Genomic DNA, 13,411 nt, shown 5'->3' on the forward strand with positions numbered 1-13,411 from the left:
GGAAGAATATGAAAAAGTCAAGAAACAAGGCGTATGTAACATGAAAATTGGCCAGGGAGATACATTAACAAACTAACCATATTTACAAAAATACGTATCTTTGAAGGTGAAGTCTATAAAATATATGTTGATATGGAGTTCTGAATGATGAATGATAGGTGCTGAATATTTATCTTTCCAAAATCAACAATGTGATGTGGTGGTTCAAAAAAAAAATCCCCAAAAAAACCAAGGCAAGGAATATAATCAAAGGAAGTAATGGTACCTCTCTTTTCTACTTTGATCAGACTTCACCAGGAATGCTATACCCAGTTCTGGGCACCAAAATTCAAGAAGGATATGGACAAGCTAAAATGTGTCCATCAAAGGGTGACCAAGGTTCTGGAAACCAAGCCCTATGAGGAACAGGTTGAGAAGCTAGATATATTTAGCTGATTGAAGAGAAATCTGGGAGTGATACCGTACCCATCATTAAATACTGTAAATACTTTTCTATGATTCAGGGAGCAGAAAATGAACCAAAAGCTTCAAATTACAAGAATGGAAATGAGCAGTTAAATGTTAAAAAAAGGTAAAGGTTTTCCCCTGACGTGAAGTCAGTCATGTCTGACTCTGGGGGTTGGTGCTCATCTCCATTTCTAAGCCGAAGAGCCGGCGTTGTCCGTAGACACCTCCAAGGTCATGTGGCCGGCATGACTGCATGGAGCGCCGTTACCTTCCTGCCAGAGTGGTACCTATTTATCTACTCACATTGGCATGTTTTCAAACTGCTAGGTTGGCAGGAGCTGGTGCTAACAGCGGCCGCTCACGCAGCTCCCGGGGTTTGAACCTGGGACCTTTCGGTCTCCAGCTCAGTGCTTTAACGCACTTCCCCACCGGGGCTCCTAGGGTTAAATGTTAGGGAAAACTTATTGACAGTGAGAGTTGTTTGAATTGAAATAACTGCCTTGGAAGGTGTGATTTTTACTTCTAGAAGGTCTTGAAACATAGGTTAGATGGTCACCTCTCAGGAGTAATGGGTTGGAAAAATTATTCTTGTGATCTCCTCCAACTCTAAGAGTGAGTGATTTAGCCTTGAAGAATATTTCTCTTAGTAACAGCAAAACTATGCAGAATCCAACCACAATGACCACAAGTCTAATTCAAAAGTACATATGCATCTATATACGCCAAGGATTTTTCAAATACAAAATCCACATACTCCAAAGGCATAACAACTGAGCACAGTTTTGCTTGGTTATATTAGGTCTTTCCTCTTATTTCAGGGATTGCTCTATGATATCTAAGCAAACATGTCCCAAAGGCAGGAAATAACATGATTTGTGGTTGGAGGGATCATGAGGAAAGTAGAAAAAGCTTTAAAGCATAGTGAAATACATTCATGGAGGATAAAGTTATCAGCAGCCGTTAATCATGATGATGATAAATATTATCCAGTGGTATTGCCTGCTTTGCTGGTATTGAATGAGGATATTAGTCTCAAGCGGCTTTTCATCTGATCCATCAGGGTTCATCATGTTCTTATAGGAAGAGTTATTTATTCTATAGAAAGAAGAGGAGGAGGAGGAGGAGGAGGAGGAGGAGAAGGAGATAGTGGTGGTGGTGGTAGAGATCTCATTTTCCTTTTAGTGCCAGTCCTGGCTTATTTGTACATACCAATTGTAAGTATTTTGCATCTCTTTTAATTTCATGTTTATATTCAGGTTCAGGTGATGGAAAACCTGTGATCCCCAGATATTTTTGGACTTTAATGTACATCACCCCTAAACAGCATGTACAGTGGTGAGGAGTTATATTCAGTCAACTTCTAAAAGGTTATAAGTTCCCCATTCCTGCTTTGTACTCACAGAGGGTCTTCCACAGCCCCATAAGAGCCTTGCCAACTTTGAAAAGAACTTCCTGAATTATCAAAAGGCATGAGCTCAGAAGAGCAGTTCATTAGGAGGATAAACAACAGCAGTGCTCAATCTGGGCTTTCAACACATGTACTTTGGGCTCCCATCCAAGGGAGGAGGCACCTTCCATGCCAGCATTTTTAATGGAGGAGGAATGAAGCACATTTATGTTGACCACTCCCAATGAGTACACTGCAACCCCACACTTTAATATGATAACTTAGATAACATTGTGTTACGTAATGGAGACAGAAGCCCATGGCCCCATTTAATGAAGTTTGAAGCTAGACAACAAACTCCCACAAAAGTTTACAAAAGCCAGCTCTTAATGTGCATCAGTGCTCTGCGGTTTGTGTAATCACCATCTGGCCTTCAGAATGGTTTCAGGATTTCATATGTAATCATCTGCACAGCGAAGCCACTTTATTCAATATCATTGTATGGTGTAGATGGGGCCCATGTTATCCATGAACAGAACTGCTTTCTAGACAAAAGTTCATTCACAAAAGATTTCTTACAAAATATTAATGCAACTACCTTTCGTAATGATTCATAGATAAAATGCAGCTATGACACTTTATCATAAAATGCATGATGTTCTTCATAGCCCTGAATATTAACAGTTGTTGTGACTTAGCATAAGCATTGAGCTTTGCAATAGGTGTCCACATTGAGTTGCATGTAAAAAAAATACCCTGTATAGGAGTGGTTCTCAATCTGTGGGTCCCCAGGCATTTTGGCCGACAACACCCAGAAATCCCAGCCAGTTTACCAGCTGTTAGGATTTCTGGGAGTTGAAGGCCAAAACATCTGGGGACTCACAGGTTGAAAACCACTGCTCTATAGTATAATTGGTGCTAATTTAGCATCTCTTTCTAATACTTCATAAAGGCATTCCTGCTACACTTTCCCCAGTTACGGCATTCTTTCTGGCAGTCTTCAAACCCTCCAACAATCCTGAGTGGGAAGGGACAGATCCCATCATATGCTGACATCCCAATTTTTCATGCTCGTAAAATGTTTCAGTTTCTCTCTCCTCCTCTTTCCCCCTTGGTCTTAGCTTATTTCAATGGCTGCAAATTGAGCTCCAGGTCCAAAAGTAATTTGCACTCAGAGGAGAGAGGAAAAGGAATATTGACTTTCCCTGCAGGCTCTTGCAAAAGCGATCTGCTGCAGTCCCTCCTAGATGGCATGTTATTCCACATTAATAACTGTTGCCATCTTAACCAAACCCTGATGTTCCTTGGCCTACATGTCCTGTTTTATTTGAAGTGCAGGAGATTGGCTTCTTTCTTTATAGCAAAGCGCTTTTGCCACTGGGTTTTTATTCCAAGCAAATAATCAAAAGATCAAAGTTTCCTATCTATTGCTACAGCTAAGCTGGGAGGAGGAAGAGGAGAAGAAAAAGAAGAGAGAAGAAGAGGAGGAAGGAGAAGGAGACAGCCAAACAACATATCTCATGTTGTGTCAGAAGTTCAAGCTGGTACATACTAGTCATCGAGGACTGATGTTTATTAATTCTGAATTCCTTTGCTCTTTTGCCCTAAACATTGTCCTACGTTTGGACCTTGACTCTGCATTTTAGGGCATTCTCTACTATAGAATTTAGAGGAAAGAACAACACATTCCTGGAAGTATTTCCTTTGGCAGCTGTTTTTGGAGGTAGGGGTGTTTTTTGGGATGCTGGCAAGGATCCTCTTGGTGGGTCTCACAAGGAAAAGGAGGGGACACATTCCATGACTTTGGCACCAAAACCGAGGGAGGCCTGGTCCCCACCTTGGAACAAGGGTGGGGTCGGTTTTTGCCTCTTCAGCAGCAACGCCCACAACAGATCCCCCCTCCCTTCCCTACCATTTGGAGCAAGGTTAAGTGTGTTGTTAAAAAAAAATACGCTGCCAATAGCATTGAGTCTCATGCCTCCCCTACTCTGGAAATGTCAATACTGCTTTCCTGGACTCCGCCTGTTGTATCTAGAGGAGGGTGTGTTTGCATTGTCTTCCACCGCTGGCCCCAGGAAACATGATATCACACTTGAACAAAAGCGGGAAAGCTGACAGATCTATTGAGATGGGTGTGACTACAATACACACCTAAAGCAGTTGAGCCTTATGGGTTGGAACCTTTTCAATACTTGGGTTCAAATGTGCACCCAAAATTAAGCTAGCTCTTATTCCTCATCCTGTGCCTATATCAATTCTGGAGAAGAATAAAGGCTCCCTTGAGGTGCTAAGGAAAATGTCAAGGGGACAAAAGATGTCAAAGTGTCTTTAGGGCAGTCAGGTGGTAAAATGAGTGACGGAGGAAGAAGAAAGACATAAGTATAGATCCGTTAGGGGCAAACTTTGGCCCTCCAGGTGTTTTGGGCTGCAACTCCCACAATTTTGGGAGTTGAAGTCCAAAACACCTGGAGGGCCAAAGTTTGCCCATAACTGGTATAGATTAACATTGATACAATATGCATACATTCACTTTGGAAGAATAATTCATATCTAAGTCCTTTATTTCAAACATATATGTCTCTCTGTCTTTATTGTGGAACTATTCCTGAAAGGAAAGTCAGGTTGTAAAAAAAAAGGATACAGAACTATTAAGTAGCATTTGAACTCATGGCTTTCTGACTCTTTTTTTTCTCTTTAAAATACAGTGTGGTGGAAATTGATATAGATTTATTGTCATGTTCTTGATTTGATGGCTAGCCATGTGTAGCCGACACAAATTCTGATTTTTACCAACATAATAGAATGTTTCCTAATTTCTCAACACAAGTTCTGATGTTTTCTAACTTCTCAGTCTGCAAAAATGAAGCCAGCAACTGAAAGGTGATCAAGGAACTTTGACATGCTTAAATGGAGCTAATTGTGTTGGGTTGTAAAAATACATATATACAAGGCTATAGGAAAATAAACTGTATTTTTTTTATTTTGCTTGTCGTGTTATCTTTTTCTGCTTTCAGAAGCTGACAAAAGTTAACTTAAGGATCACTTTCTAATAATTATCAGTTACAGATTCTACTGTGCAGTTCAGAAATTTCAGGGAGTTAGTTGTCAGCTCATATATGGACTTTACAGTTTGTAAAAAAAAATCTAGTTCTGAGACTTACAAACCAATATACATTTTTGGAATGAAAGAGCTCACAAACTATTCCAGAGGGATTCCCTAAGTATGATTGTGACAGGGTCACCAAAGTAGTATAAATTGTGTGTATTTGTTGTCACTTTTTGGTTTTTCTCTAATGTAATCTCACAAGCATCTTGGGAAATAGGAACCTCATTCCCATTTAAAGGATGGGCAAGTGAGGTTAAGTGATAGTGGTATGCTAAAGCCTCTATATTCATCGAATCCAACACTTTGATAGGATTTGAATCAAGGGTTCACAAAAATACTTGGATTATCTCTAGTTTTGAACGGCTTCTTTTGTTGTTTTCCCTGCAAGTGCATTGGCATTTTTACAAATAAGAAAATAAGACCATGCTTTCTTAAAAAAATAATGGAAGAGCGAATATAATAGACTTATCTTAGAGTACAGAGACTTATTGAAGTTAAAACAAAACAAAATAAAGGCATTGCAGTGTTATCTTTCAATAAACAACCAACCTGCCCAGTCATCAAAGGCCTGCAAGAAATTTGCTGTGACTGATTACAATAAATGATATAACTTGCAATTCCTTCTGAATAGAGCAACAAAGGACGTTAACTCTACCATTAAGTAGTTTCATGCAAGCTTTTAAATTAAATGCATATCGTATAAGAATTAGTTTCCCACATTTACTGCCTGAATTGAATGGGATGCAATATTATACTAAGAACACATCTGTAACAAACAACCAAACAGCCTGTTCTTTAACACAGATTTATCAGACATCCGATCTGGTATTTCTGAATAACACAGAATAGGTCATTGAATTTTTATAAAAAGAATCTACACTGATCCAAAATTGTACATTTGTCTTCAACATCTAGAAAGTTAACTGCTCCACTCACTCACACATTCACACACCCCAAACCCCCACTGTGACAGCTTGTTGCATTAGATTGTGCTTTGCCGTAAGTTAATGTGCAGAGCTCAGAAAAGTGATTTTTTTGGGACTACAACTCCCAAAATTGTAATCCCAAAGCCAGCATGGCCACATGTTTGTGCTCCCTACACAGTAACTTTACTGGGCTTCAGCATCCCGTCAGTGTGGAACCAATTTCCCGTGGAATCAAGTAAAGAGAAAAATACAAGTTGAGCACAAAGGCAGGTTCTGAAACCTTTACCAGTATATCCCAGATGTTAGTTGGATTGCCTCTAAATAACCATAAGGAGCCCTACCTGAAAGCATGAAGCTGGATCCACAGAAAACTAGAAGTGCTGAAAAAGTCCACGCTTTGCCAAGTATATCCATCCAGTTTGCACGGCAGCTCATGGAATCACAGTGTCCTTTCAGAGGGATGATAGCCCTTAGTCCTAGCTCTTTGCTTGCATCGTAGAGCAGTGCTTTTCCCACCAGGGAGCAACACGTTAATTGCAATGCGGGAGTGGGTTAGAGAGAGAGCTTTGTCGCTGTCTGAGCAAAGGGAGTTTTAAGTTCCTTTTTCCTGTTTCCTCTGTAGATTAGGATGAGAAAGGCAGGATCTTAAAGGCATTCTGTATCAGCAGGATTTCTGAAGATCTCTGAGCTCCAGCTGCCGAACACTTCTAAACAAGTATCTGCTGCTGCTGTGTGTGTAGGGAGGGGGAGAGTTACTTTTAGAGAACCCCACCAACACAGGTCATGGCCAGCACTGCCAGAAACAATGGGGATATCCTCCAGTAGGAAGAATTATGAGAATAACAAGCCACACCACCGCCTAGGCATGGCATGTGACAGTTTGCCACCCCACCTCCTCTTCCATCAGTTAATTACTCCCAGAAGTCATATGCAAACCAAGAGGGCTCCCATAAAATGCTTTTAGGGTAAAAAACCCCACCCTTTTGTTTTCTTGAATTATCTTTCTGTAAATATAATATCTAATTCCTAAATTCTCTAGGGTTATTTCATTCTCCACAAGCTGATCCAAGGTTTGAGACAAAGGTTCCCAATTTTTTTTTGACCACGGACTACTTGACCAGCGACCACTTTGACCAGGGACCACTCTCCAACGTTAGTACCAAAAGGGTTACGAATCAGTTTTTGGTCATCTTTAGATTCGGTTTGGTTATTTAGGGTGCTGATTCAGAAAATTGCATTGGATAGACCACATCAGCTCTAGATTCTGATACAGAACATGTGCCATCCAGTAGTTTCTATCTGCTCACCCACAGAAAACCATATTTAATAATCTAGAGCTGATGAGGTCTATTCAATGCAATTTTCTGAATCAGCCCTGAATAACACCAGGAATATTCCCTAAAAATGAACATACCATGGCGTCCCAGCTCCAGGCGCCAAATGGAACAGTTCTGGTGGGGAGTCAGCCTCTCCCCTCACAACATCCTCATTGCCTCGGCACTATAAGAGGGTTTCACAAGACCAGTCGCTCTCATTGCAATGATGGAGTAACGGTGAGGCCATGGACCATATTTTAGTTCTTGGGTACCACTGGTGGTCCACGGACCACAGGTTGGGAACCACTTATTTGAGACAACTCAGCATTATCCTCCATGGTCAGGGACCTAGTGCTGTAATCATAGAAGAATAGAGTTGGGAAGACCACCAATGGCGCTCTTGTCCAACTCACTGCCAGCTTATATGTTACCAGAGGATAAGATCCAAACCAGTGCTTTGATCTTACAAGAAAGGAGATTTCAACTAAATATCTGAAAGCTGTCCCTGACAGCAAATGTAATTTGGCAGTGGAATATGCAGCCCTGGTATTTGGTATCTGAATACACAATCCTTCCTAGGCAGTTTTTAAAGAGAACTTGGATGATCACTGCTCCGAGATATGTTGTGTTGTTCCAAATCCCCTTAAAATCTGCTTATGAAGGAGTTATATATTCCGGGGTTATATATTCCACTGTCAAATAACATTGTTCCCAAGGAGGTCTTTCAGATATTTAGTTAAAATCTCCTTTCTTATAGTATGAAATCATTGATTTGATTCTTAACCTCTGGTAACCTATTTTTATTTCCATTTATATACATTTGGGTTATATACACATAGTAAAGCCAATATTATTCTGTCTCTCTCTTTCTATAGATAGATAGCTAGATAGGCAGACAGATATAATACATAATACATATATTCAATACATATACATATGAAGAAAGCTTATAGAAAATCAACAATTGAAACATGGTATAGGACTATTATGGGTAATTAATGGGTAATAGAGCAAATCAAGCCTGAACTCTCCTTAGAAACCAAAATGACTAAATTGTGACTGCCATACTTTGGACATAGCATGAGTAGTGGTGTGCATTTGTATGGAATCAATGTTTTGTTTAGTTTCATTCGTTTTGTGTCAGTTTTGTATTTGTCCTCGTTTCAGAAAACAGGGCGCCTATATGAATAGAATTTTCATCCTCCCTACAAAAATCCCGAAAGTTTTCGGACCATTGGTGGCAATGGGAAGGCTTCCGAGGCTCACCTCCCCCCCCCTCAGTTTTTGGGCTAGAGGGGTGAAAATTGCCACACAATCAGGGCATTTTGACCCCTTTTAGCCCACCAATTTTTAAAATGTTTGGGTCTTCCCCAGAATACTATTGTTATTATTAATATTATTATTAACACCCACTGGCACACATCAGCTGTCATGGGGAAGCAGACCTCTCTCAGACTCAGCTTAGGGTCCTAGAATAACTATTGTTATTAGTATTAATATTATTATTAACACCCATTGGTACGCATCAGTTGTAATGGGAAAGCAGCCCTCTTTCAGTACCTGCTTATTGTTACGCAGCCTGAAACAAAAGGAAAATGAAAGCAAGCATGATGGTTGCCTTTTGTTTCGTCCGAAAATGGCATCTTTTGATTAGTGCATCCGAATGGATGATACTAAACAAATAGACAAATGAAACAGATGAAACAAGTACCACACACATCACTAATCATGATAAACTATATCACTGAAAGAGACCATAGTGCTTGGTCAGGTAGAAGGCGTTGGATTTGGTGGGAGACACTCTTATTACAGAGAGATGGACTCAATCAAGGAAGACACAGCTCTGAGTCTGGAAAACCTGAGCAGGGACACATTTATACCCAGGGGTATCCTTGGAGCCCTTTGCCACAGTGACAAATAGTGTAAAATGTGCCATTGGCAATCCCACTACCCTGAGGAGTTCAGGGAAAATGGGATGGTGGAATTGGTCTGTGTGGACAGTGGGACCAATTCAAAATTAGAACTGCCCCAGCTGTCCATATCAAATCTAAAGTGCATGGCTGCTTCAGAGTTTTAGGGATGCTCCATACCATTCCCTGACTTCTGCTAATACAAGGTAAAATCAGGTTAATCAGTTTTACCTGGCATTAAGGACCAGAAGTTTCTCAATATCATCTGGACATCCGGGAGTGACTTCTAGTCTAATTCAGGTTATGTGATCAGTGTAGTCATGTCCCTAATCCAGTACTCTAAGCACTACATCATGCTGGCTCTTGCCTAAGAGTAAGGAATAAGGCTAGGCAACCAATTTTGTCAAAGCGAACTGGGCCAATATGAACTGATTTGTATGAATTCCAGATCAAAATCTTTCAGATTGAAATAGACTTGTTCAGTTCAGAATAGCACAGTCCAATTTGCTTTGGACCTATCTGAAGACCAAGACATTAAAATAAAGCAGACAGAAGCCAGACAGAGTGTGTTCAACAGGCTCACATAAATGAACCACAGAAAAGGAGGAAGAGAGCTGGACTTTGCAGCTGTCATGCAATGTGCGCCAAGAAACTCACCAGCACTCTCCAATCGCAGTGCTTATGGGAAAGAATTATGTGAGGTTATTGAACTTATATACTTCATTATCTTCCCAGCATCTCTTCATTCCAAGGTGGTCTGTCCTGGGTTTATTTTCCAATTTCCTTTTGTCTTGTTAAATAACCCAGTCTGATCTTCTATTTGCCTTTCTTGTAAAGTTGTCTGTTGAATGCGATTCTGGGCATTTTAGATAGCAAAATATATGTGGAGTTTGTTTCCAAAAGATACCAGATCCAGCTGAACACATTTTATCGAAACTGAAAAAAATGCTGAGGATGTTCATTCTTTTGCTATAAAATGAGATTTTTCAACCCTGTAACCAAAGTGATCTGATACATTTTGATAGTTTTAATTTTTGCATATTATTCAATAATGTACTGGCACCAATAACAAATTTTTCATTTTTTAAACTAAGTCGATATATTATTTCCCCTTCCATTGCCTGTAATTGTTGCCATTCTTGGTGTTACTTAGGTGTTAAAGGGAAAGCAGGTAATGACACAGAAAATGCATATCATTGTTTGAGCCTACTTTGCAGTGGGAACAGAGTCCACGACTGCTGTCTGCATTGTAAGCAGCAAATGAGCCAGAGTAAAACATCTTATATAATCAACAGTCTACTGTAATACATCAAGAGGAAGCACTGTCAAGTTGTGTTCAAGGCAAAGACAAACATTTCTAACAAGTAAGCATCAGGTGTAAGACCCAAAGAAGCCTTTAACAAATTGTTCCTAAGGGTCAATATGGTTCTAGAATAGATAGGAGTGGATCCTAATAGTACAGGAAATATCCACCTTGACTTCCTATCACTTAGCGATGGAGTTGTCAGTAGCAAGATTGCCACAAAGCCATGGATACAGAATAAACTTGGGATAATATCTCAGTCAAGCAAAACAGAAAAGGATAAATGGGGAAAAATATTTTTAAAAAAGATCAGCAGGGAGATGCAAAAAATGCTGCAGTCAGTAGTGTCTCCTGATATCCACGCAGATTTGAGGGTCTCGAAGACAAAAATTGTTCTCCAGGCCAGACCCACTAGAGCAGTGCTCTCAACCTGTGGGTCCCCAGGTGTTTTGATCTACAACTCCCAGAAATCCCAGCCAGTTTACCAGTGGTTAGGATTTCTGGGAGTTGAAGGCCAAAACATCTGGGGACCCATAGGTTGAGAACCACTGCAATAGAATTCCCAAACCCCGAGTTTGTTGATTTGGGATTACAATCAGCACTTCACTTACACTGGAGCTGGGGTGTAAGACTCCTACAAAAGTTACACTGCAAAGAAAAACTTTTTTCCTTTTTTTTTAGCCTGAGTGGATAGCTCTCTAGGAATCTCTAGCTCCTTCTGTGTGAGTCCAGAGTCACCTTCTCTTGGCCATTGGCCATACAGTTCTGCTGGAGAACCTAATGATTCCTAGACCTCATCATACGGGTAAAAGGCCCCATACCACACAGCCAATATGGAGCCTTCCAGAGCCCATCACCTGATGCAGGGCTACTTCTGGTAGGGCTCTGTCCCTGCATCTTGGCAGCATGCTAAAAGGCAGCCTTGAGAACACCAGTGATTACTTACATAGAGTAAGTCAGGGACAGCGAAAGAACAAGCCAGGGACATATGGGTTTCTACATGTGATTGTAAGGGGGCAATGCAGAGAGCTGCCTGACTGTTTACCCGGCTGCCCCATGGATTCTCCCTACTGCCCCATGGATAATCTCGCTGTCCCCTGGCTTAAGGACCTCCATGTGATGAGATCTCTGGAAGGTGTTCTTTCTAGGAATCTCTAGGTTTTCCAGCACACATTTATGATCAACTCTCTAGAGTCGCACTGGTGGATCTAGAGATTCGTAGTGAGATCGTATCAATCAGATCTGCAAATAATCAAATCCGCAAGTGTTAAATCTGGAGATGTGAGGGTGGGAACTGTATGCTTAAAAGCAACAGGTTTTGTTCATTTTTTTTTTTTTGTGTGTCAGGAGCAACCGGAGTTGCTTCTGGAGTGAGAGAATTGGCTGTCTGCAAGGACGTTGCCCAGGGGACGCCCGGATGTTTTGATGTTTTTACCATCCTTGTGGGAGGCTTCTCTCATGTCCCCGCATGGAGCTGGAGCTGATAGAGGGAGCTCATCCACACTCTCCCCAGGTGGGATTCGAACCTGGCAGCTTTCAGGTCAGCAACCCAACCTTCAAGTCACTTAGTCCACTACGCCATCTGGGGGCTCCGGTTTTGTTCATAAGAAGCTTGTGTCTGGAAGAAATTTTGTTATTACAACAGTACCATTCACTTCAGCAAGGCTATATCATTTGCTACATGGGCATTCTCCCGGCTGCCTTCTGTATTGGCATAATCCAGAACTGGAGTAGAAAACCAACTCATCTGAGATGTGTTGCTGGAGGAGACTTATACAGATATCAATTAAAAAGACATTAGATATTAGAGCAAATAGCTTGAACTCTCCCAGAAGTAAAAATAACTTCATGAAACAAAATTTGAAAAAAAAAATCTGTTCCTGGTTTGAAAGTGTTATTTCCTCTTTAATTGTGTGGTGAAAGTCATTATTATACTACAGAAACATAGTTTTTATGGCTGCCAAAAACTATGTTGAATTGGTTGAGACTCTACGAGAGATATTCATCGAAAACCTAATCAAATGTGCTGGAGGATGTCCTGCAAAAACAAGGTTTTTGCAGTTTAATAAACCTTTCCCATGTTTTTATGATAGAACCAATTAGGAAATGACAATTTTAACCCAGGAAGAAAAATGGTGTTACATAGTGTGATTAAACTGAGGGAGTTGTGCATTGGCCATATCATGAGCAGGCATGACTAAATAGAAAATATCATCAACATCATAATCTTTATATAAAAGCTAAAGCATGTATGTTTATTTGTACCACAAATGCCGTTGGAAGTTGAAGTGGCCCTCTATGATTTCACTGGGAAACAAAGGTGACATGTAAATACAGGGAAGGGGAAAAGGAAGGAAAGACCCACAAAGAGAGCCACATTGCCATGGAGACATCCTGAGATAGGCCCTCTCAATGCTGGAGAAGGGAAAGTAGGCAGACAGTGGTCCCAACGACCCCTGGACAACGGCGGGTATATGCAGTGGTTCTCAACCTATGGGTCCCCAGGTGTTTTGGCCTACAACTCCCAGAAATCACAGCCAGTTTACCAGCTGTGAGAATTCCTAGAACTTGAAGGCCAAAACATCTGGGGACCCACAGGTTGAGAACCACTGCTCTAGAGTGTGACAAATTAGAAGGCAGTAGAAAAAAAAGAAGGCTGCATTTCAGGTGTATAGACTCAAGTGAGGAAGCCACAGCCCTGGCTTTGCCAGACACAATCAGGGTTGTTGAGGATAGGGTGACTTGGAGATCTCTAATTTCTAGTGTGGCCATAAGTCAAAGTCAACTTAACCATTAACAACAAACACAAACTGCCTCAGGAGCAATGAAAAATTCTGTCAGCCAGTGTGGAAGATTGAACTGCCAGTTCTCTTAGCTTTTGGAATGGGACAACCTGTTCTTTTATCTTAATGCTCATAATTTTTATTGTTAATTTTTGCATTTGATTGCGCTGAATTTGGTGTTTTATATTTATTGAAGTGTTGTTAATGTTTATTCCATTTTCTGTATTTTATTG

At 40.7% G+C, this 13,411-nt stretch overlaps 1 protein-coding gene across 1 annotated transcript in view; it reads right to left on the bottom strand.

Annotated features, from left to right (window-relative positions):
• tek (TEK receptor tyrosine kinase) overlaps window positions 1–6,605 on the bottom strand; it is a 47,229-nt gene extending 40,624 nt beyond the window's left edge. Inside the window, exon 1 of the mRNA XM_008103456.3 lies at window positions 6,208–6,605. Coding sequence (XP_008101663.1) covers window positions 6,208–6,301 — 94 coding nt within the window. The 5' untranslated portion in view covers window positions 6,302–6,605. The remainder of the gene's footprint in view (window positions 1–6,207) is intronic.
• Window positions 6,606–13,411: the final 6,806 nt, after the last annotated feature.

This window comes from Anolis carolinensis, chromosome 2 (genome assembly GCF_035594765.1).
Source record: "Anolis carolinensis isolate JA03-04 chromosome 2, rAnoCar3.1.pri, whole genome shotgun sequence".
NCBI lineage: Eukaryota > Metazoa > Chordata > Lepidosauria > Squamata > Dactyloidae > Anolis > Anolis carolinensis.